Source organism: Dermacentor silvarum, chromosome 6 (assembly GCF_013339745.2).
Source record: "Dermacentor silvarum isolate Dsil-2018 chromosome 6, BIME_Dsil_1.4, whole genome shotgun sequence".
In the NCBI taxonomy this organism is placed as follows: Eukaryota; Metazoa; Arthropoda; class Arachnida; order Ixodida; family Ixodidae; genus Dermacentor; species Dermacentor silvarum.
The window spans coordinates 25,967,129-25,993,223 of NC_051159.1; the positions used below are offsets into that span (position 1 = coordinate 25,967,129).

The 26,095-nt window shown below is 42.8% G+C and overlaps 1 protein-coding gene across 1 annotated transcript in view; it reads right to left on the reverse strand.

The window, feature by feature from the left end:
• Positions 1 to 26,095, reverse strand: part of LOC119456584 (uncharacterized) — a 69,675-nt gene that overhangs the window by 25,192 nt on the left and 18,388 nt on the right. The window contains exon 4 of the mRNA XM_037718414.2: positions 2,567 to 2,775. Coding sequence (XP_037574342.2) covers positions 2,567 to 2,775 — 209 coding nt within the window. The remainder of the gene's footprint in view (positions 1 to 2,566; positions 2,776 to 26,095) is intronic.

Genomic DNA, 26,095 nt, shown 5'->3' on the forward strand with positions numbered 1-26,095 from the left:
TTTTGATCACGTCTACTGTATCTATACATCTGAAAATAATGTTGCAAAGCGGAAAGAAGCGCTGTTTGTCAGCGCAGGCACGAACACAGACGGCTCAATTCCACATCTTCAAACATGGCGACTGAAGCGCCAGCAGCAAGAACACATATTTCGTCCTCATTGTCTTTGGTTTGCCCGTTCTAGCCTTCTTCATCGCGGCAATATAATAGCTGCATTACTTTACAAATTTTGTCTTGAACTCCTTGCTTGCCCTTAGCGCGCATATTGTAACTCTAATGAACCACCAGGTACATGCCCTAAGCATTGCATGACTTTCGACCAACTTGTCACAGGCGTAAGTGCGATGAGTGGTGGCAGTTGTCTGGCCGAGAGGGCGGTCGTCGTGATAAAAAGAAAAAGTGGGTGACGAACACCAACAGCTGCGCCTGGAGCAAGGTACGTAGCAATCATTTAGGTAACGTCATGGTAGGGCGAGGAAAAGCCAAACTGGAGCACTCCGGGACTGGGCTGATAGAGGTACAAGCAGCGAGTATGAGCGATAAAATCTGGCACTCATGCCCAGGTGTCAGACGGGCCACAGCAGTGTCACGGCTCGAGAACACCCGGACATAGGCCGATCTGTTTTAATTGCTTGCACTTTGGACATATCGCCCCTCACTGCCGCAATCGTTGGTCATCGTCACTCGGATGGTAGCATATCGAAAGACGCAAAGAGGCAGAAGGCCCAAATTTACCATCTCTTGTCGCACAACGGCTTGCATAAGCGATATTGAAGATGCATTAAAAACGAAACGTTGTCTAGGAGTGGTAGGAGCTTCGAGTTTGGGACGGATCATCCGCGCAATTTTTCTTGACCAGATGGATGAGTTCCAGCTGCTTAGTCTTCACATGAAGACGTTGCAGCCGTATTTGGCAGCCTCCTGAACTGCTGAGTAATGCGACGGTTCTTCACCTGCTCGAACTTCCCACACTCCTTGACGATTTCTTCGCCTGAGTGAAAGTTCTTGCAGATGAACAGGTTGAAGGCGTCATCTGTTATGCTCTTCAGAATGTCGCCGCCTTGTCCGTCTCATTCATGTTGTTGTCGACTTTACGGCCGAGTGCTATAGTACACCTTAAATAAACGCCACGTAAGACTCAGTCGACGTATGAGCGCGGGTTGAAAGCCCCTTCGCTGCCAGCTACCTTCCGAATAGGCTTTCCGAACAGGTCTCGAAGCTATTCCTTGCATACGTCCTAGCTTGGGATGTCGTGTTCTTGAGTCTAGAACCAGAATCGCGCTGTGCCTCGGAGTTAAAATATTACGTTTGGCAATATTACCGTTGCACTTGACCGATTTTGGTCGCTTACGCGCTCGTACAAGATTATCGGCTCTTCAACATCCCTTCCATCGGCGCCGCAGAAGGTCCCTGGATCTTTCGGCTATGACAACACGACATAAGTCAGAATCTGCTGGGCCGGCGATGGGCGTGGCCCGCCGGCCATCGAGGCATCATGGCCGTCGGTCATTGCGGCAGGATGAGCTCCGTGTTTTGACTATCCCACGCCTCCACCAAAACATGGCGGAAACAAGTGCTGCTTATGAGCGCCGGCATGAAGACAGACGGCTCAAGCCAACATCTTCAAACATGGCAACCGAAGCGCCAGCTGCAACAACACAAATAGCGGCCTCATTGTCTTTGGTTTGCCCGACCTAGTCTTCTTAATCATGACAATATCATAACTGCATTACATTACAAATCGTCTTACTTGAAAGCCTTGCTTGCCCTTAGCACTCATTTTGTAACTCTAATGAACCACCAGGTACATGCCCTAAGCATTCCATGACTTTCAAAGTGAGGTGCTTCGACATTATTTAACCTAAAATTCCAGATGTACGAATTTATAAATCGCAGTGCCGTCACGGCTTAGGCGATGCTTAGCTTGCGAATTTTGAGCGCAGCTGTATACATGTTCTCGTTTCAGAATATAGTGGCTGGAGCGGACAAACGGAGCTAAGTGCAGCGCTACTGCCTCGCTAATCGCGACGCGTGGGCGCGGTTCACAGCAGCCGCAGACAGACCTCCGCTCATGCAACGCTTTGTTTCCATACAGACGACGCGCGCTACTCTGGCGCTATCTCGTAGCCATCGTCACCACAAAGCCCGTCGTGCGCTGAACTGCGCTTCTCTTCTCACGCTTTCGCCATACCCTCCTCCTCCGCTTTGCTGCTCGCGCTCTCTTTGTTATCGCCGTCTTTCATCCACGCTCCACGTTCACTCTCTCACCCTTTTGTTGTGCTCGTTTGCTCAGTTACCAGGACGCCGAGGGATGGCGCCCATGCTCGCCGCAGGAGCAGGCGCCTAAAAGCCGCGCTCGGAAACAAAAGAAAACTGCACCAAACATCGAACTCTCTCAGGCATTCGCCACTGGACAGCCGGCGTTACAAATTAACTCTTGCACCTCAGACGAGCTGGCTAGACGTCGGTGGCAGTTATCGCAAAGCATTCACCGCTTCTCTGTGCAGCACACCAAGCGACGCGCGGAAAGCCAGCGCCGCTCAAATTGAGCGCACAAGCGCGATCACCTGCATGAAGTCCGCGTCGTTGTCCATGTGGCAGAGTTCATTCAGAGACGTCAGCCACATGGCTCGGCCTAGTCCCCACGATATCGACACAGTGGGCACCATGCGGGTGATGGTGCTGATCAGCTCGAGAAGCTCCCTGCTCAGTGATTCTTCTTCCCCCACGTAGAAGGACAAGTGCAGCCTGATCACGTACAACACAGACAGGACACCTGTTCCACAGGAAGACATACGAATAAGGCTGAGTTTCACAGGAAAAGTGAGACTTCGCATGCTCAACAGAAGTAGAACTAGGGTTGTCTTTTGAGCCACAATTTCAACAACGGGATTGTCTTCGATCATCAAGGCAACTCGGGCATTATAATGCAGCGATTCCCTTGCGACAATATTAGGACAATGGTCTCCGTGATGTGGCACGTGCGGCACCTGATTTCGGAGAACAGGCTATGATCAACCACCGCTTTCGACCGGCCCATCATGGTCATATCGCAAGCAGAGCAGTGCTAGGACCACTGACAAAGCGCGATAAGGAAAATAATTGTAATAAAACCATTAGGTTATCTGGGCCCTGTTTCCTTGTCACAATTTATATGGCGGGATATCCTCCCCCATTGGACGTGTGTGGAGTGAGATATGTATATGCTGTCAAGAAAAAAAAATAATGTCGCCGTGTCCGGACACACGTTGTCGTTCTGGCAAGTCGCCTTGTCCCAACATCGCCTCCACAGAGATCCCTTGTTCCACCACTGTAGATCACATATTCGAGGCCGTGCATTCGCGCGCAAATAAGTATACACTAGTGGTGCAGCGAATTTTCTTTTTTGTTCGCAGCCTGGGCATCGCTGCTAAAGTGAAATGGCACAAACTAAATGGACTGGTTGTTAACAATGGAATGTGTTGAATCAATTGCACGATACTGAACTATGAGATAATGTTTTTTTTTAAGTTTGGAAGGTGTTCATACGTTTGCTCGCGACTGTAGACATACACGTACCTAGTCTGCGACCCATATAGGCATCTATGAACATACAGCTACTGCGACTAGCATTGTACTGCAAATACGCTAGTTTCGCTACCTTTGGAGCCTTGGCGTGAGCTAAAGGATTTAACATCAATGATAAAAAGATAATTGGCGACAATTTGAAAATAAATTTTCAAATTTCACAACCCGGCTAGATTTGATGTTATCAACGAAAAGGAAGGACGTTGCATTTCAGATACAACAGCCACTCAGCCCGTCAACTTAACGGCCTCTTCTACTGAAGGACTGATGGATGCGAAGAGGGTGGTAAGTCCTCGATGAGACAGATGTACTTGTCGCTATAATAGTGTTCGAAATGAAAGCTAAGCGGGCCCTTCAGTTCCTTCGCCTATCAAAAATTCTTTGCCAGAGAAAGACAAGTGTATTTTTCTTTGTCTATTTGTTTTCTTTTAGCATGTAAGAATTACATGAAAAAAAATGCCTGAGAAAATTGACGAAGCCGGCGCGTGACTACACATTTATTTTGTTATCTTGCTCTCCATTTCTTTACTGTATTGTGTACGCAGGTCATACAAGGCGTCTTCGTACTGTGGCAATGGTAATGAAATCTTAACAATACAATTCCTTAGTGTTACATTTTGTTCCTTACTGGTGACGACCAATTATCGAGACCTTAGAGAGAAAGTCCAAAACATCCGTCGGGTTTCTGTGAAATCGTGCCTCCCGATCATCGGGTCAAGCTCACGTTGGAGGCCACGATAGAACTTCGTCTGGTTGCCGCATGGGAAGCATTGACATAGGATGCAACATAGGAAGCAATAGCAGCAGAAAACAAGTACATGTATAAATATCAGTGAAGCAAAGAATGACAGCAGCTGGCACAGGAATAGTTCAAAAAAAAAGGAAGCACGTAGGAAAAACATAACCGGACTTTACTGACGTTTCAGCAGGGGTCCGGCCTTCAAGAGTGCTATTGCAAGCGCACAGAGCTCAATTCATACATTTTGTGCGTAATAGTGAAAGAATATAGAAAAAAATAAAAAAGGAATGCAACAAAAACGTGAGTATAACTTGAACATGCACAGAGTGGCATTATTAAAAGAACAAGAAAACAAACGTGAGTACAACAAAGACGCGAACACAAACTTGTAAAACGTACGTAGCCTATGACCACAAGCGCGCGTAGAGTTAGTGGCGTCATGAATGTCAACACGTACATTGACTGATGTCAAAGTCAACAAAAACGACGGGCATATACCGGGGTGCTATAAAGGGGTACAAAGTTGCGCGTACATACAGTGGCATTATAAAAACATAATAACAAAAAGCATGCGAAGGGCCGCTGCTTTCATGAATCAAGCAGCAGTGACCAAAAAGCAGTGTCGAAAAGGAAATGAAATGGTGTGACTTCACCAAGGATTGAAGCAAGGATATCCTCTGTCTCCATTGTTGTTCACGCTTCATGTTACCGGTATAGAAAGACAACTGGAAAACGGCAATTTAGGGTTGGATTTATCCTACATGTGTAATGGACAAATGATGCAACAGAAGGTCTCTGGACTGATGTACGCAGACGATATAGTGCTATTAGCAGACAATAAAAAAGATTTACAGATACTTGAGAATATCTGGGGCGACGCAGCGACAAATCTAGGCCTTATGTTTAGCACGGAGAAATCAGGAATTATGATCTTTAATGAAGAGACGAGTAGTTAGGTGGTGTCAATTCAACAGCAAGTCATACCCATAGACAAGCAATATAAGTACCTCGGAGTATACATAAGCGAAGGAAAGACTTACTCAAGGACCCACGAAGATAACCTGAAAATAAAGGGGAAGCGGATTGCAGCAATAACGAAACGCAGAGCATTGTGGGGCCACAATAAGTATTAGGTGGTGCGTGGAATCTGGAAAGGAGTAATGGTGCCAGCGCTTACGTTGCCAAATGTCATTCTATGCCTAAAATCGGGTATCATTTCGTGGTTGGAAGTTAACGAAATATTAGTAGACCGGTTGGCTTTGGGTGCCCACGGTAAAACCAAAAATGAGGTAGTGCAGGATGACATGGGTTGGTCTTCTTTTGAAGTCAGAGGAGAACAGATAAAATTAGTTTTGAAGAAAGACTCAGGAACATGGATCAAAATAAATGTGTGGCTAAATTGCACAAGTATCTGTACCTGAAAAGCGTGGACACATAATGGAGGAAGCGGTCAAGAAAGTTGGTAACCAAGTACAGTATAATCGAAACTGTAAAGGGACAACCAGGCGGCATCAGAAAGAGAGACAGTGAATTGGATGTAAAGAATGTAACCAAAAAGTACTATGTAGATTTGCAAGAATGAGAAGAAATAAATTAGAAGGGAAAATCTGTACGATAACACAAAGGACAGTGCCTTGCTATTTGACGTTCGAGCCGGTTGTCTAAGGATCAAAACATACCGAAGCAAATATTCGGAACTAGATGAGGCATGTGTATACTGCAGTAAAGAATCGGAGACCACTCAGCACATCCTAATGGAATGCGAAGGGATTCACCCAGCGAGAACCGTAGGTAACGTACAACTTCAAGAAGTGCTGGGGTTTAAAGTGGAAGCAGACATCAACCGATCAGCCGTAGAGATAAGCAAGAGACGATTAGAGTATTGGTGGAAAAAATCAGGGAATAGATTTATACGCCCTGGGCCGGTATTTTGTAGTGATGCCTTTGCGGTAATAATGCCTTTTCGCGCTTATGCCGCTTTGTCAGTGGTCAGAGCGACGGTCCGCTCACGTTATCAACGGGATCAGCCGGCCGCGAGCGGTGGATGATAAGACTAGAATATAATAAGTCATAAGGTATCGCTACAAAATCGCGGCCCGGATCTCTTAAACTCATAGGAAGTGGTACAAGGTAGATTTTAGAAAAAAAAAGAAAAATATTATTGAGAGGTACACAAAAATGCTAGTTAAAAAACATGTATAGCATACCTAAATAAATCAAGCAGGCTAGGTGACTATTTGTCACCGCCCCGTTTCAAAGGGGGTGACATTAAATCATCATCATCATTACGACTGGCCACAAAGACGCTCAATGCATCCTCACCTGGCCGCGGGACGTCTGCACTGTGACCTCCACGAACCTCTGAGTTGAACGAACTGCGATCCACTGCCTTCTCTGCACACGTAGTATCCTTTGTGTTAGCGGGCAGGTGTTCTTTATACAAAATCTATGTGTGTGTGAAAAATAAAATAAAGTATTATATAAATGAAAAATTATATGACAGGGTAAAGTAATAAGCATCAACCTTATTTCTAATGAATGCTGCGTAAATATGCATGTCACTTGGTAAAGATGCCATATAATATGTGCTATATAAGCGTTGCGAAATGCATGTGCATATATATATATATATATATATATATATATATATAGTAGTAACTGGATTTTTCAATGGGCCAAGCGTATTTAGGAAAATAATCTAATATATGTTCAAAGAAAAGGAGAACGTAGTAAAAAAAAGATACAATAAGACGACTTGACTGACGTTTCGGGCGCAGAATCCAATGTCAAAATAAATGTAGAAAAGTAGGGAAGAATGTCAGCTAGCAATGCACGTGCACACCTTTTGACATCAAAGAAGCCAACAGTGCTAGGTAATAAAATATGTGAAATAATAATACGCGGCCGCGAGATTTGCAAGGTGTTAACACACTAAATGGGTAGAAAGGAAAGTTTACTAGCACTTTCATTGATTCCACAAGGTATCTGTACGGCGCTTTAGTTTGTCAAACAAACTGTAATTTACAAACAGAACATTCGAGCTAATAGATGCAGTTGTTAGTGTCACACGAAAAATTACCTTTAATTTTCATATTGAAATCGGAGGCAGTGCTTTTGTCACTACATGATGTCATGTGTGCACAAACCTTGCACCGTGTTTTCTTGCAAGGTCGGCAACCCGCAGTCTTAGGAATCCTCGTTTTAGATGGCGTAAAGATGTCATGCAGATTACTAGACCGTCTGGAAAGATAACATTAAGGCTATCCCTCTGTGCTATTGTATTGAAATGTTTTTGAAGGATTGACGAAACATTTGGAACCGATGCTGAGTTGTTTAGAACAAGGGCACTTTTTGTCTAAATGGACGATTGCTTTTTTGCGCGGAACAAGTAGTTCCAATTCAGCGCATCGGCCCTTTTAACGGCATCATCGACAATATGACGTGGGTATTCCCGCTGGATTAAAGGTTCGCGAAGTTGTTCTGTTGTCATAAAAGTGACTGTTCCGAACAATGCTTCTTAAGGCGGAGCGCCTGACTATATGGTGCACTGGTTTTCCTGTGTTTTAGATGATAACTTTAAAGTGAAAATAACGATGCCTGTCCTTTGGTTTTCAGTAAAGTTTAGTGGTTAGTTTGTTGTTAACTGTAACGTCCTGAAAGTTAACCGTAGAACGAGACTACTCATGCGAAAAAGAAATCGATGGGTGAGCAGTACTGAAACCAGTTTAAACGATAACAGTTCTTTTTTACCATTAGACCAGATCAGCAAAATGTCACCTGTAAACCGCTTATAATAAAGAGGTTGTAGTTCGCGCTTGCCAGGAAAGTAATTCTCCAAAACAGACATAAAAATGCTAGAATATTTAGGTCCAATGCGAGTGCCCATTGATGTGCCGCTTATTTCAAGGTAATGCGAACCGTCAAATTCAAAATTATTCAGATGCAAAACAATTTCAATAATGTAGACAGTGTGTCACTACCAACGGTTTTTCGATCATCAGCCGATCTGTCATATGCATAAACAACTGCCTGAATGCCATCACTATGGGAGATGTTTGTATAGAGTGATACCACAACATAATGTGACGAGCAGGAAATTCTCTGGTATAAGGAGGTCATCCATGTCCAACAAAAATGGTTCGTATCTTTAGGATAGGATGAGAAAGTACATGGAAGGCGGCTGATTATTATATAAGCGTAGGGCGAAAGTTGCTCCGTGACAGTGCCAATGCCCGAAATAATAGGGCGTCCTGGACAGTTTCCTTTGTGTATTTTAGGCAGCAAGTAGAACATGCCCGGGATGGGACTTAGCGGAACGAGCGAACCTACCACATTATCGCTTAATTGCTTCGCTTTTACGCTACCTTTTATGGTATTTTCGACAATTCCTGTAGAATTTGTGGTAGGATCACCGTCTAGGCATTTATATATCTGATCATTTAGTTGTCTCTGGGCTTCGCTTATATAGCCCGTTTTGCTCATGATTACTAGGGTACGACATTCGTCCGCTGGTTTTATCACAATAACACTGCATTTAGCCATTGACGTCAAACCGCGTCAATGGCTAAATGCAGTGGCTTTCTTCTAATTGAATATATGGCTTAAACGAATTTTGGTATTGATAAGCTTTAAGGACGTCACGTTGGACGGCGGAAATGTACATATCTAGGCATTTATCACACTGCACTCTAAAAACAGTTGCACCCTTTGGGGTGCACTTTTGCCACACAACAATAATCGTCATCTGTCTTGCTTGCGTTTCCTATCTTGAAAACTCTGCACTTGCTACTTTCCTGTCGATAACGCTGTGTCACGCTGATAACGCTCTTGTCGTTCGCGACCGAGAAGTGCCGGGCGCACAGCGTTAAAGAAAGGAAAGCCACGCAAGTTAGATGACGATTATTGTTCTGCGGCAAAAATACGCCCCAAAGGGTGCAACTGTTTTTAGAGTGTGGGCCGGAGGGGTGCAACGGTTGCTAGAAGGCATAACTGGCAGCGTGTCAGAAGTAGATAGTAATCTGCATGACATCTTAACGTCATATAAAAAATTACTCCACCTCCCGCTAAAGGAAACCATGTGTGGATGCGAAGCAGTGGGGAGATGGTTAGCTTGAGCGCGAGATGATTTCGCGGCAGCGGCCCGAGCGCTTAACGCGGCACTGCACAGGAGAGGGAATGAGGCACCCGCGCTCCATTTTCATACCGCGGAACTACCGTGGCGCCCCTAGCGGAGTATGCAGCTGTCGCACCACCTGTCGTGTGCGCCGTTCCGGATTCCTAGAGGAGAGAAAGGGGGGAGCGTAGGAGAGGAAAGAGAGGGGGAGGGGACGCTCCATGCGCTAAGGTACAGTGTACTAGAAGAGGGCAGTGGGCTTACTCTCCGGCGGAGGCTATGCGATGCGGTGGCTCCACGAATGTCGCAAACATGAGCTTCCCCGATAGCCCGAGCGGCGGCGCTGGCGTCGGTTTCAATGGAACGTGGGTGCGACGGCGCAGCTGCCCAGTGCCCGCCCAGTGCCCGATCATATTAGTTGGAGTTGCTGAGCTGCGTTGTTTTTTCTGTGGACGTCGTCGCCTGGGTTTTTTTTTTTCCTTCAGTGTTTTTTTTTTCGCATATAGCCTGCAAGAGATTCGTATGCCTTGCAGTAACTGAGCCATGCCGCGGCATCGACAAAACCACTGTTACGCGCCTGGGTGCCAAACAGGCTATGTTTATGAAGGATGGGCCGAAGTTGTCCTTGTTTGGCGTCCCGAAGGATAAAAATAGGCGGAAAGAGTGGGAAAAGAACCTCCATAGAACCTCCCCTGGACGACACGAGCGCAGTATGCGAGCTCCATTTCGAGCCACGTTTTGTGCTCAACTAGAACGCTGTTCCTGATCACCGTAAATTGTTTTTCTTTTTATGGTCTAGTTAGGTCAGTTAGCGAAGGAAACTGCGAGGAAGGTACACTGGCCTACTTACTGGAAGTTGACTCTCTCGAAGCATCAGGTGACAGAAATGAGTGCAGTCAAACTGCTGCTAGCGCTACTGCCACAGAAGCCACACAAACGTGGTACCCCAGCATTGCACGGGCCTGCGGGTTTCAAACGACCATAACAAGCACGTGGCCAGAAGCGACTCGAGGCTCACTTACCACATTGCGGACTATGTTGCGCGGAAGTGTATCGTCAATTCCAGCACAAAATGCCAAGAATGCATAAAGCTGCTCACCATGACGCAACCAGGCGAAAGTTTTCAACTTGCCCTGCTAAGAAACTTCTGTGACCGCGAGGAGGCCTCCTTTATCCCTCCAGTCAGCTGTATGGCTTTGTGAAAATTCTAGAGGATCTTTTCACAGAATGCTTCTATCAGAGCGAGCTACACTCTGGCAGCGTTATGGATATGCTGGAAGTTGTTAAGAGTAAGCTTTAATTCCCTCAAAGTTGGCTGCAATGTGCACGCTCTTAGCCTCACAGCTAAAATAATTAGCTTTTACATTGTCACACGTCTGCATTTTTATGTGACAGGAATTAACTGTGACAAGGCAGGAAAGTGGCAGAGGGCCAAGCAGCTGAAGTTGAGCCGTTGTACTTGTACAATGGCTCGCTGTACTTGCAAATAAAAGCTTTGTGTCAGCAACAGGCCTTTTAACTTCATTTTGCTTACCCTTATATAACTGTACATAAGCATAGGCCGGAGCCTTTCTCAAGTGAACTAGTTTTCACTTTTTGTTCAGGCCTCCCTCCATTTCTTTATGAAAAAAAAAAAACAAACCTGATTTGATTTAACAAATGTGTGCCGGCGTAATAATGGTTAATAATAAACGCAGAAGGCTACTGTGAAGCATGGAACAACTAAAGTGGAACAATGAAATATTTAAGTCATATATACATATTCATTTTGGCTAAGCAAAGACACAAACCTGGTCAGCATGCCTGATTTTTTTCTTTCTTTTTTTGAGCCTAGCTGGGAAGTTTGCACGCGCTGTTTTCTTTCTGACAAAATTTTACATTAGGTCGACACGGAATGAAACCGTTTTGAATTTTTTTTTACGATTGCCCGATAATTTGGAAAATTCGAAGGCCCCTTCCGCATAAGCAATATCCGTCAGCGACGACCTCTTTGCACAAAAGGTCTAGAGTTAGGATAGGCAGCAAATTGACCAAGAGTTGCCGTCTTGCTTTTCCACAAGGTACTATTATGGCAAATATCATGTGGCCTAAACAAATATAGTACTTGCTAAAGATATGTAAAGACTGTCAAGTATGCCAAAATTAAAAACAAATAAGAGTGTGAACTGCTTCGAACTGAAACCGACAGAAACGCAAGGAAAATCAAAGCTTCTGCAAGCAAAGCTTCCATTGAAGTTGCCAGTGGCGCCACCTCTTGGATGCGACGCTGACTGCGTCAGAGGAGCCGCTGAGTAAGCCCACTGCCCCCTTCTAGTACACTGTAGCTAAGGGGCTGTGGGACGCAGCGGGAGGGACGGACAAAGCCCCCGCCATAAGCTGCTTCGCATCTAAAAGAGGATTCCTGACACTGCGGTTTGCCGACCTTGCAAGAAAACATGGTGCACGGTTTGCGCACACATGACGACATCATGTATTGCCAAAAGCACTGCATCCGATTTCCACATGAAAATTAAAGGTAATTTCACATATGACACTAACAACTGTATCTATTTGCTCGAAGGTTCCATTTTCAAAATAAAGTACGTTGGACAAACTTAAACGCCATCCGGACACCGCTTTAACAACCATAAGTGTCACGCTGATAATTTGCCTTATCTTCCCCTATCAAAACACGTGCGCATTCCGGGCCACTCATTTGTTAAAATCATCGCAAAAATCCTTGAATCTGGTTTTCATTCCCACTACGAAAGAGAGCTTCTATAATCCTATCTAATTCATAAGTTTAAAGCGGCTACTTGTGGAATCAATGAAAGTGCTGGTAAACTTTCCTTTTTACCCGTTTAGTTTGCTAACACCTTGTCCGTTCCGTGGCCCCTTATTATTATTTCACATATATATTTATTCCTTTCACTTTTGGTTTCTTTGATGGCAAAAGGTGTGTACGTGCGTTTCTAGCTGTCATTCTTCCCTACTTTTCAGTTTTTATTTTGAGATCTCAATGCGCGGCCGCAAATGTCAGTAAAATTGTGTTATTGTATTTTTTCTTGTTTTACTACATTATTCTGTTCTTTGAACTATATATATATATATATATATATATATATATATATGTACATGCATTGCGTAACGGTTCTATAACACATATGATATGGCATGTTTAGGCAGTGATATGCATATTTTCGCAGCATTCATTGGAAATTATGCTGATGCTTATTACTTAACCTTGACATATCATTTTTCATTTATATTACATTTCCTTTTATTTTTCACACACTCATAGACTTTGTATACAAAACGCCTGCCCGCAAACACAAAAGATACCACGTGTGCAAAGAATGCCATGGATCGCAGTTCGTTCCACTCAGAGGTTAGTGGAGGTCACAGTACAGGTGCCTTACGGCCAGGTGAGGGTGTATTGACAGTCTTTGTGGTCAAACACTCCCCTGGCAGCAGCAACTCCTCACATGCTTTTTGTGAACATGTTTTCACAATGCCACTGTATGAACGCGCACCTTTGTGCCCATTTATAGCAGCACTGTATATGCCCGTCGTTTGCGTTGACTTGACATGAGTCAATGTACGTGTTGATATTCATGACGCCACTAAATCTGCGTGCGCTTGTGGTCATAGCTACGTACGTTTTACAAGTTTGTGTAAACGTCTTTGTTGTACTCAAGTTCCATTTTTTAATAATGCCAGCCTTTGCATGCGCAAGTTTCTATTCATGTTTTTGCTGCATTCTTTTTGTTCTTTGTTCTATAGGTTCGTGTACTCTTACGGAGAAAATATATAAATTGAGCTCTGTGTGATTGCAATCGCACTCTTCATGAAGGGACCCCGGCCGCAGCGTCAGTAAAGTCCTGTTACATGTTTTTCTTACGTGCTTCTATTTTTATCTCTCTCTCTCTCTCTCTCTATATATATATATATATATATATATATATAGTTGAAAAAATAGAAGCACCTAGCAAAAACATTAAGATTTTACTGACGTTTCGGCCGGGGTCCGGCCTTCATCAAGAGTCATCCCCCCAGCCGAAACGTCAGTGAAGTCCTGTTATGTTTTTCCTACGTGCTTCTTTTTTTTGAACTACTTCTGTGCCGGCTCCTGTTATTCTTTATTTCATTGATATATATATATATATATATATATATATATATAATGGACCTAGAGAGCAGCATTGATGAACTCTACTGCATTAAGCAGAGGCTAGCAATCGTCCTATTAAAACTGAATAGGAGGTATAGACTGAAAGTAGTACAAGCCTACGCCCCAACCTCCATTCATGACGATAAAGAAATCGAACAGTTTTATGAAGATGTTGAATTAGCAATGAGAAAGGTGGAAACTCAGTATACTGTAGTCACGCGCGGCTACAATGCAAAAGTGGGGAAAAGCCGGCTGGTGAGCAAGCAATTGACAACTACGGCATCCATTCTGGGAACACTATAGGTTAGATGTTTGTAGAAGTCGCGGAAGTGAATAGGCTCCGAGTAATGAATACCTTCTTCAGGAAGCGCAGCAACAGGAAGTGGACCTGGAAAAGCCCTAATTGAGAAACACGGAATGAAATGTATTGCATATTCTCTGCCGATCTCAGAATAGTGCAGGACGTAGAAGTGTTAAGTAGGGTAAAGTGCAGTGACCATAGTTTAGTCAGGTCTAGGATTTCTCTCAATTTGAAGAGAGAAAGAATAAAGTTAGTGATTAAGAAACAGGCCAACCTATACGCAGTGACCTTAAAAGCAGAACAATTCAGGCTGGTGCTTGCGAACAAATATGCAGCTTTAGAACAGGAAGATGAAGTCAACATAGAGGTAATGAATGGAGCCATAACTGGGCTGATCTCACAAGCAGCAATTGAAGTGGGAGGTAAGGCACCATGGAAACCAGTAGGTAAGCTCTCCCAAGTAAAAAAGGACCTAATAAAGAAACGACAAACATAAAAGTGACAAGGTCGAGAGACCACATACAATTCGCTGAACTGTTAAAACTGATCAACAAGAAGAAAGTAAGGGATATCCGAAATTATAACGTGGAAGAGATTGAGGAAGCAGTAAAATATGAACGCAGCATCAAATCAGTGAGAACAAAACTTGGCATAGGACAAGGCAAGAAGTATGCACTGAAAAATAAGCAGAGTAGTATTATCATCACTTTGGATGATGTAGTAAAAAGCAGCGCAAGAATTCTATGCTGACCTGTAAAGTACCCAGAGCAGCCAAGCTACTTTCATTCGAAGTAGTGATGAACAGGATACAGAGGATCCTTCTATAACTAGCCATGAAGTTAGAAGGGCCTTGAAAGACATCACCAGGGGAAAAGCTGCTGGAGAAGATGGAATAACAATAGATTTAATCAAAGACGGAGGAGATATCATGCTTGAGAAGCTTGCGGCCCTTTATATGCAATACCTCACGAACGTGTACCAGAAAACTGGAAGAATGCCAACATGATACTCATCCATAAGAAGGGAGACGTTAAAGAATTGAAGAATTATAGACCCATTAGCTTGCTTTCAGTATTGTATAAAATATTCACCAAGATAATTTCCAATAGAATCAGGGCAACACTTGACTTTAGCCAACCAAGAGAACAGGCTGGCTTTAGGAAGGGATATTCTACGATAGATCATATCCATGTCATCAATCAGGTAATACAGAAATCTACAGAGTACAACCAACCTCTCCACATGACATTCATAGATTATGAAAAGGCATTTGATTCAGTAGAGACACCAACAGTAATAGAGGCATTGCGTAATCAATGAGTACAGGAGCCATACGTGAATATCTTGGCAAATATCTAGAAGGATTACACAGCAACCTTGGTTCTCCACAAGAAAAAAAAGAAAGTTACCTATCAAGAAAGGGGTCAGGCAAGGAGACAAAATCTCTGCAATGCTATTCGCTGCATGCTTAGAAGTATTCAAGCTCTTCGACTGGGAAGGCTTAGGAGTGAGGATCAACGGCGAATATCTCAGCAACCTGCGGTTTGCAGATAACATTGTCCTATACAGCAAGAATGGGGATGAATTACAACGAACGGTTTAGAACCTTAATCGAGAAAGTGCAAGAGTGAGTTGAGATTAATATGCTGAAGACGAAGGTAATGTTCAATAGCCATGCAAGGGAACAACAATCCAGGATCGCCAGTCAGTCTTTAGAGTGTGTAAAGGAGTAGGTTTATGTACGTCAATTACTCACAAGGGACCCTGATCATGAGAAGGAAATTTACAGAAGAATAAAATTGGGTTGGAGTGCATATGGCAGGCATTGCCAAATCCTGACTGGGAGCTTACCACTGTCCTTGAAAATAAAACTGTGCAATCATTGCATTCTACCGCTGCTAACATATGGGGCAGAAACGTAGAGGTTAACAAAGAATCTCGCAAACAAGTTAGGCACCACGCAAAGAGCGATGGAACGAGAAATGTTAGGCCTAACGTTAAGAGACAGGTAGAGAGCGGTGTGGATCATAGAGCAAACGGGGATAGCCGATATTCTAGTTGACATTAAGAGGAAAAAATGTAGCTGGGCAGGCCATGTAATGCATAGGATTGATAACCAGTCGACCATTAGAGTTACAGAATGGATACCAAGAGAAGGCAAGCGCAGAAAGCTAGGTGGGGTGATGAAGTTTCAAAATTTGCAGGCGCAAGTTGGAATGAGCTAGCGCAAGATAGGGGCAATTGGAGATCACAGAGAGGCCTTCGTCCTGCAGTGAGCATAAATATAGGCTAATGTTGATATATATATATATATATATATATATATATATCAACATTAGCCTATATTTATGCTCACTGCAATTCCCACACGGCGTATATATATATATATATATATATATATATAAAGCAAGCACCTCAGACTGTAAACACCGGAGAGAGAAAAAAGGCGGCAAATCCCACGCCCTGTGGGAATTGATGTTATGCGAAGCAGTGTGCAAAACGAACGAAAGGAAATGACCATGAGAGCACCAAGACGTAGGCGGCTATTTCGTGACCTACACGACACGCACTTCATGATATTCATGTCATGAGTCCTCAGGAGTCCCTTTTTTATTTTTATTCGAGCAAAACAGGTACGAGGTTTGCCCGCGAGGTAAGGCAAAAGGAGGGCTTAAATCTCCTGACTAGGCCTTACCTCGCTGGGGCAGCAGAGATAGCGGAATTTGCAAGTTACAAAAGCAGTTTGTAAAACAGACATTTCATAACTACATACAAAACAATCTTTGAAGCACACTGCAGAACACCATTTGCTTGTAAAATAACATACAAACGAGTTAATACATGACTAACATAAAAGTAACATTTAAAGAATTTAATTATTACATCACTAATGCAACAACGAAGCACCTTTAACACTGAAGAATTCACTGTTGCTTTAACATTTGTACAGCATATCTAGATCAGAAGAGAGAAACATGTTCACTATGAAGTGTTTAAATTGGCGAATAGTTCTACAATCTCTAGCGACATCAACAATGTTAGGGTACGTATTACATAAACGCATGGTTTCATATTCGATAGTTTGCATGCCATAGTTTGTCCTGGGTTTCTTCGCTACTATTGAGGTGTGGCGTAAGCTGTACCCTGTGTTTCTACTGAGGTACCGGTTTGAAAATGTCTCAACATTGCTGGAGATATCTTTAAACAACCGAATGCAGATCTTTGCTTGGTAAGAGTTTCTAATATTAAGGATATTGTAGCGCATCATTAGTTTAGAAGATCCTATGTATTGATCAGAAGATTTAAGCAAACGAACAGCTCGCCGTTGTAATACCGCTAGTTTTTCTATATCGGTTTTATTGCCGTTTCCCCATACTAATAAGCCATAGCTAAGATGGGAATGTACCAGCGAAAAGTACAGTTGTCTGACAAGCCTTACAGGCGCATAGTACCGGATTCGTTGTAGCAAACCAACTGACCGTGCAACTTTAGTGCGTATCTTATTTAAGTGCTCTGTCCAGCTTAAGTTTTTATGAAATATAACTCCTAGGAAAGAATGACTTGACACATGTTCTAGTTGCGATCCACAGTAGTAAAGTTTAACATCGTAACTTATTTCTTTATTCCTTGCATAAAACACCGTAAACTTAGTTTTTTTCGCATTTAGACTAAGCTGGTTTAAATGTAGCCATTTGTGAAGTTCTTCTAACCAAGAATTTACGGCAACTTCTAGTTCCTGAAGGTCAACACCAGAAAAGAAAACATTAGTGTCATCCGCGTACATTATTATTTCATCTGTTAATGGAACGTTTACTATATCATTTATATACACAATAAACAGTAATGGCCCTAAAATAGAGCCTTGTGGTACCCTATATTTAATTACGTTTTTTTCCGAAGTGTAACCTTGCAATGAAGTATATTGCAATCGAGATTCAAGGTAACTATTCATAAGTTCTAACGCTGTGCCTCGAACGCCATATACTTGGAGGTTATCTAGTAATATTTTATGTTTGATAGAATCAAAAGCCTTGCGAAAATCTAAAAATATACCAATGGTAAGCTTTCTTTCTTCAATATTATTTATAATTGTATCTCTGATTCTTAATAATGCCATTTCGGTTGATTTATTTTTCTGGAAGCCATATTGCTTATCCGAAATAATACCTTTATCCAGCAGAAAACCATTTAGGCGCTTATGTATAATACGCTCAGCGACTTTTTAAAATAATGGCAATACCGAAATGGGTCGGTAATTGTTGAGGTCATTGTGATTTCCGCCCTTGAAAATCACAGCAACACGAGCTATCTTCACTTCTTCAGGAAAAACTCCAGTGGAAAGTATACTGTTACAGATGTGTTCCAGCGGACCGCATATTATGTGAGCAGCTGCTTTAATAGGTTGAGCTTTGATGCCGTCCTCACCAGCGGCTGATTTGTTGCTCAAGGAATTGAGAATGGAAAAAAATCTCGCTTTCAGATGTAGGTGCAAGAAAAATCGTCTCGCTGACACGATTATCCATGTAACTTTTACTATTTCGATTTGGGAGAAAATCTGATGTAAAAGTTGAAGCACCAGCATTGATAAAATGATTATTAAATAAATTAGCTGCGCTGTTTCCACAAAATTTACCATCGTTTACAACAATTTCTGACGGCACATTCTGTGTAGAGGAACCTATTATCTCGCGGTATATGTTCCACATTCTACGACCATCACTCATAGAACTTTCAAATCGACGTGTGTAGTACTCAGATTTCGCTTTCTTCAGATCACTATTCAGTTGCTTCCTGACTTGTTTAAACTCTTTAAATATTTCAGGGTTACGGGTATTTAAGAATTTAGTGAATAATTTGTCTCTGTGTTGAATGCGCTTATATAGGTCATGATTTACCCATTCCTTTCTAGCTTTTTTATGCTTGACCACAGGGGCGAAAGGAAATGCTTCATTGTATATTTGTTTTACTTTGGATACAAATAGGTCGTATGATGCAGAGGGATTCGCTTGAGCATAAACATCAGACCAATTCGCATTGGAAAGCAAAGTTTGAAATAGCCGTATGCTTTGGTTATTTATGACTCGCTTAAAGTAGCGATTTTGATCAGTGCGCACATGAAATGGTAACGCAGCGAAAATCGGCAGATGATCACTTATACCAGAACTGAGCACTCCGGAACATGTTTCATTTTTTGTGACCGAAGTAAAACATAAATCAATCAATGTCTTCGAATTCGGTGTTATCCGAGTAGGAATTTCAATAAGGTTTTCACAACCATTTGCTAGCATAGTTTCAAAGAGTTGGATACTTTCGTTACTTTTTGAAAGTAAGTCAACATTGAAGTCACCAAGAATAATCGAGTGCAATTTCTTCATGTTGGCAAGTTCAAGTACTGAGTCCATATAATTAAGCAGTCCTGTTAGCACACCTTGTGGTGGGCGGTAGACAACAACAATCAGAATATTTCGAAAAATTGCAGCAATACATTCAAAATCATCGGTCATGCGTGTAAATTCCGGCAGTACTACGCAACCATGACATTCGCGAGCATATAAAGATACGCCACCGCCTCGCTTTCTTGAACGATAAATTGAAATGTGCTTGTAACCCGAGAAGTGTATTACGTCATACTCACCCGCGTACCACGTCTCTGAGAAAGCTAGGAAATCAAAACAACAATTTAGCTGCGACAGATATGTCTCGATATCTGCTTGCTTATTTCTTAAACTTTGTGCGTTTATGTGAAACAGTTTAAGCCCCTTTTCATGAAAACAGCTGTTCTTCACTACCAAGTCGTTGAAAGATGTAACATCGTGATAAGGTTCCATGTTTGTAGAAGTTGGCGATGCGTTAATCTTAGACGATTTTGTCTAAGTCGCTTTCCATGGCCAGCCTTATCGCTCGAGCATTCGGCTGCTTGCGCACAAAGATAGTTCCCTGTGAACTCCAAACGAATTGATAGTTCAATTCCCTTGCCTTGTTCTTGGCAAGCCAAAGTAATCGCTTGTTCGCTGCAGTCAGGTTATCAAAGAGTTTAATGCCCTGTGTTTTGCTCCTAAGATTTTTTTTCTTTTCGAACCATGCAGTCTTCAGTGTTCTGGTGGAAAAACGAACAAGAACGACAGGGTCTCTACCCTCTTTTGAACGTAGACGGTGAATTCCGTCAATATCTTTTTCAGATAATGGCGGCAAGTCAAGCTGCGTGGCAATCTTATTTATTTCTGTTATCAGATTTTCGCCATCCCGTTGAGCCAAACCGTGAATTTCCATATTCTGTCTGCGGTTGTACTGTTCGAGAGCGTTCACTTCTTGTTTTAACTTTGACAGCATTGTCACATCTTGCGACTGTTCAACAGCCTCCATTCGGCGGCGTAATTCACCGATACCTTGTTCCTGCCGATTTACAGCGTCTTTAAGGTTATCGTAGGTATCAGACAAATGCTGCACCGACCTTTCGATGTTCTGCACAGTTTCTTTCAAGCCCATCAGTTTATCCAACTTTGCCTCTAGGGTTTGCATTTGTGACAGTTTTTTGTTTATTTCAGCAAGCTCACTTTGAAGGTTCACAGATTGGCCCGCTGTGTCAGAGTTCCCTACAGAAAGCTTACATGTAGGACATCTAAGTGACTTCTTGGTCGCATCTTTCATCATCTTAAACGACCTAGCAGTGATGCCGCTACATTTTCCGACATGGAAGTCACCGCGGCAGTCAACACATTGCATGACGACATCATCCTCACTAAACACTGTGTGACAAAAGGAACAGGCCTCTGCAGTCATTTTTGCTCAAGAGAAACGTTTGACATGAAAAAAGCAACCAAAGCAGCGGTCAAGGCAGCAGCAGCAGCAGCGGGAATAGCGAGTAAAATATATGAATGCAAAACAATATTGCAGACAATTTTCACTAACCTTTAGATGCACCTAAGAGACCTTAGGGCGACAGCCTTAGTCATACTCGTGACTATCACTTCTACCACCATCCTTTAGTGTTTCCTTCAGTTAGTACCCATATCAGTGTTTCTGAGTGGTAATGTATTTTCGCTGAGTCATTGTCATTTTTCTCAGTCATGGTCATGACTATGACTTCTACCACCATCCTTTAGTGTTTCCTTCCCATTATACCAACGTCCCAACCCATTCCAGTAGTTTTTGAGTGTTAATATTTTTTCGCTGAGTCATTCTCATTTTGCTGAGTCATGCTCATGAATGACTTGTACCAGAATCTTTTAGTGTTTTCTTCCCTTGGTACCCACGTGCGAACTCATTTCAGTGTTTTTTGAGTGCTATTCTTTTTTCGCTGATTCACTGTCATTTTCGCTCAGTCATAGTCAAGACAATGACTTCTACCACCATCCTTCAGTGTTTCCTTCACTTAGTAGTGACGTCCGAACCCATTTCAGTGGTTTTTGAGTGGTAATGTTTTTTCGCTGAGTCATTGACGTTTTCTCTGAGTCATCCTCATGATTTTGGTTTCTACCAGCACCCTTTAGTGTTTCCTTTACTTACTACCAATGTCCGAACCCATTCCAGTGGTTGTTTAATGTTAATCCCTTTTGGCTGAGTGATTGTCATTTTTGCTCAGTCTTCTTTCTGGGGTTTTACGTGCCAAAACCAGTTCTGATTATGAGGCACGCCGTAGTGGAGGGCTCCGGAATAATTTTGACCACCTGGGGTTCTTTAACGTGCACTACAACGCAAGCACATGGGCGTTTTTGCATTTCGCCTCCATCGAAATGCGGCCACCGGGGCCGGGATTCGATCCCGCGTCCTCGTGCTCAGCAGCGCAACGCCTTAGCTGACTGAGCCACCCCGGCGGGTGATTTTTGCTCAGTCATGTTTATGACTATCAATTCTACCAGCATCCTTTACTGTTTCCTTCACTTAGTACCGACATCTGAACCTATTCCAATGGTTTTTGAGAGTAGTCATTGTCACTGTGCTGAGTCATGCTCATGACTATAACTTCTACCAGCATCCTTTAGTGTTTTCTTGCCTAAGTACCCACGTCAGAACCCATTTCAGTGGTTTTTGAGTTCTATACATTTTTTCGCTGAGTCATTGTCATTTTTGCTGAGTCGTGCTCATGACTATGACTTCTAACAGCATCCTTTAGTATTTCCTTCCCTTAGTACCCATGTCTGGACCCATTTCAGTGGTTTCGGAGTGCTATACTTTTTTTGGCTGATTCATTGTCATTTTTATTGAGACGTGCTCATGACTATGACTTCTACCATCATGCTTTAGTGTTTCCTTCACTTATTACCCACGTCAGAACCCATTTAAGTGGCTTTTGAACGTTAATTTCAACAAAAATGACAATGACTCAACAAAAATGACAATGAACGACATTGTCATTTTGTTGAGTCATGCTCATGACTATGATGGTACTATCATCACTGAGTGTTTCCTTTACTTAGTGTCCACGTCCGAAACCATTGCAGTGGCTTTTGAGTGTTAATTTTTCTTGCTGGGTCATTGTAATGACCTACATGACACGCATATCATGACATTTATGTCATCACCTATCATTATGTATGTCATACACTCTTGTTATACTATACCAATTTTGGTACCTACCAAGTTAATGAAACGACCATGAGAGCACCAAGACTTAGGTGGCTGTTTCATGACCTACATGACACGCATGTAATGACATTCATGTCATAAAATACCATTTATCTTCGTCTATACTCCGAGCATAGTATGCCAATTTTGGTACATACCAAGTTAACGAAACAGCCATGAGAGCACAAAGTGGTAGGCGGCTATATAGATAGATAGATAGATAGATAGATAGATAGATAGATAGATAGATAGATAGATAGATAGATAGATAGATAGATAGATAGATAGATAATGTCAAAGTAGCAAACGTTCGCCAAGAAATGCTTTGCATTTCAGAGCTTCCTCCTACAGCGATCTCGGCTTACCCGGTGACGGTAGACGACATGCAGGCAGAGGTTAGTCAAACATTGGCTACCATATTTCAAGTGGAAAGAGCAAACCACGCAAGTGGTAGAACAAGGAAATCAAAGACGTTGTAGAAGAGCCTAAATGAGTGTCTAGGGACCACAGAGAACCCATAATGCTCGGTTTACGCAAAGGAGCAGTGTTGCTTTGATGGAATCAGTATAGACAAAAGAATAGGCTGGCGACTAAACCAGTGCCAAGAAAATAGTGTTGAAGTTAGCATTGGATGCGTGAAACCCGCAATACATAAGGCGTAGTAAACCATTCACGAACCTGCATACACCAAACACAACCGGAATATTTATTTTGTTTTCTTGCTCTCCACTTCTTTACTGTATCGTGTACACAATTCCACCAGAAAGAAAAAAAAGCGTATTAACCCGCTGAGCCCAAAATCTAACATGGAAAACTTCAACTAGAAAAATACCGTAGACACAATATGAATACCACATATAGCTGATCATACAGCTGGTTCCAAAGAGAAAGGCACAGCTGCTAGCGCAATAGAATGAGTATAAAAAATCAAATGGGAGACGTGAAAGAAGGATGAGTCACATGTAAAGTCAAAGGCCATAAGGATAGGACGATCTCGTTCAGATCTCTTGCCGTACCGTCGATGAAGACTTCAGCAAGGCTACAAGAAGTGTGCGCAGAAAGCTTTTTGAATACGAAAAAGCTCGTAAGGAGCAGTTCACGGTGCGTTACAACGAACTATACATACACAAAAAGTGCTTTGTCTACTCGCGAGCAACCGATAGTATTTGTGAACTAGAATGTGGCAGTGCCGTAAATTCAAACGATTCCTCGTCCTCTTCTACGTCTGCAGGCCGTGTCACTTCCTTGTCCTAGCACAACAAACGTTACGCCCCCTGTTACACGAAGCATATCCTTGCTGCTTTCAAATGTGCGAAGCATAACCAATAAGCGAGACACTTTATCGGCTATCATTGACGCATGCTCTGCTGACGTTGTGGCGCTTACAGAAACATGGCTTTCTGCCGAAGTAGCAAGTAGCGAACTGTTTGACTGCGATAAAAATACAGTGTCTATCGATGTCATCGTCGCACCGGAAAAGGGGGAGGTGTACTTATAGCAGTAGCCGATAACCTAGCGTCACATATGGTACCAGTGAATTCTTCCTTAGAGCTTGTTTGTGTGAACATCCCTTTGCGTCATCAAAGCGCTCTTTTTTGTGTGTCCTACAGGCCGCCCAACGCGACGCCTGATTTTTGTGAATTATTACATGACGCGTTGAACTCATTAGTTCTACAATTCCCGCATGGTGCTTTGTTTCTGTTGGGAGACTAAAATTGATTGGTCTGGTACCGGCCCTACGAACACTGAAATGACCGTCGAGAATAAACTATTTGTTAATTTATGTTTAGATTTCAATTTCACTCAACTGGTCACCAAACCAACAAGAGTAGGCCTTACGTCTGCTAACGTGTTGGATTTGATCCTGACCATGACACCAAACTTGGTGCACTCACTGACTTATTTTCCTGGTCTTAGTGACCATTGCTGCCTTGAATTTACCTTGAACGTCGACATTTCACCCCGCACTACTATTACCAAGACTATAAGAAACTACAAGAAAGGGGACTATGCAGGAATAAATAAGGAACTGGAACAGTTCATCGATAATTATATGCCTGGCTTTTCTGACAGGTCACTCGAGCAGAACTGGAGCCTCTTTAGAGACGAAGTCGCTTCATTGATCGACAGGCACGTACCAGTACAAGTTATATCCAAAAAGCAGCGAGCGCCATGGTTTACAATAAACCTAAAAAGGCTTCTTAATAAGAAAAAGCGCCTCTCCCGTTCTGCAAAGCTCGGCCGCAGTGTTTTTCGTTGGCACGCTTATCACGAAGCTCTTTCCGCATATCGATCTTCTATCAAAAACGCCAGGAATGACTATCTCAACATTACGCTTCCCTCGCTATTGTCTACTGACCCATCCAAGTTGTGGAAAAGCGTTAAACCAATGAAAGACACCGTAATAACACTTGCTGATTCCGATGGACGTGCACTGCGCAACGAAGAATGCTGTTCCGTTCTTAACGATGTTCTTTCGCAATGTTTTTCTGATTCACGAGCAATTTCGGTGCCGCAGCTATGCGACCGCGGCTTTTTTCCAATGGATTTTCTCGTGATTGAACTTGAAGGAGTCATTAACTTAATCCGGAAACTTAAACTGTCGTCTGCCTGCGGCACCGATGAGATAAACGCGAACTTTCTGAAAAACACTGAAGTGTACTCTTCCATAATTTTGTCACACATTTTCATGCAGTCTCTCCAGTGCTCCACTTTGCCACCTGATTGGAAGGTGGAGAAGGTGATTCCCGTCTTTAAATCCGGTAATCAACACTCTGCGTTAAACTACCGACTAATTTCATTAACAAGTATCCCCTGTAAAAGAGTCTGTTGCTGGGCCTGTTGGTACATACTTGTAGAAACGATGGAACCCAGCCTTCAGGACGCAAACACCAGGAGAGAAGTAGACGGACACACGAGCGCCATGGTTTACAACAAACCTAAAAAGGCTTCTTAATAAGAAAAAGCGCCTCTTTCGTTCTGCAAATCGGCAGCAGTGACAAGAACCAGTGCCAAGAAAATAGTGAATCGAACCTTAGTGAATAGTGAATTGAAATAGTGAATCGAATCTTACAGATCCCCTGATGCTTGAGCATGTAATCTATTCTAACCTTATAACATTTCTTGAAACCAACTCATTCTTCAGCAGGTTCCAACATGGCTTTCGTAAGCACCACTCGTGCGAAACTCAGCTTCTGTCTTTTACCCATGATGTCATCTTAGCGCTGGATAATAGAATTCCGGTTGATTGTATGTTTATCAAACATACATCTTTGCGAGACTTTATCAAAAGCCTTTGATAAAGTCTCGCACCAACTATTACTAGTTAAGCTCAGCACGCTGAACATCGACCCCAATATCTTGAAATGGATGGAATGCTTTCTGACGAACCGCACTCAGTACGTAACCGCCAATGATTGTTCCTGACCTCCCTGCGCAGTTAAATCTGGCGTTCCGCAAGGATCAGTTTTAGGTCCTTTGCTCTTTTAAATATATATCAATGACCTTCCGCGTAGCCTCAAGTCATCCATAAAACTGTTTGCAGATGACTGTGTCATGTACCGTAGAATAACGAAAACGACAACTACCTTCTTCAAGCCGACCTTAATCGCGTCTCTGACTGGTGTAGTACATGGCTAATGACCCTTAACGTAAATAAATG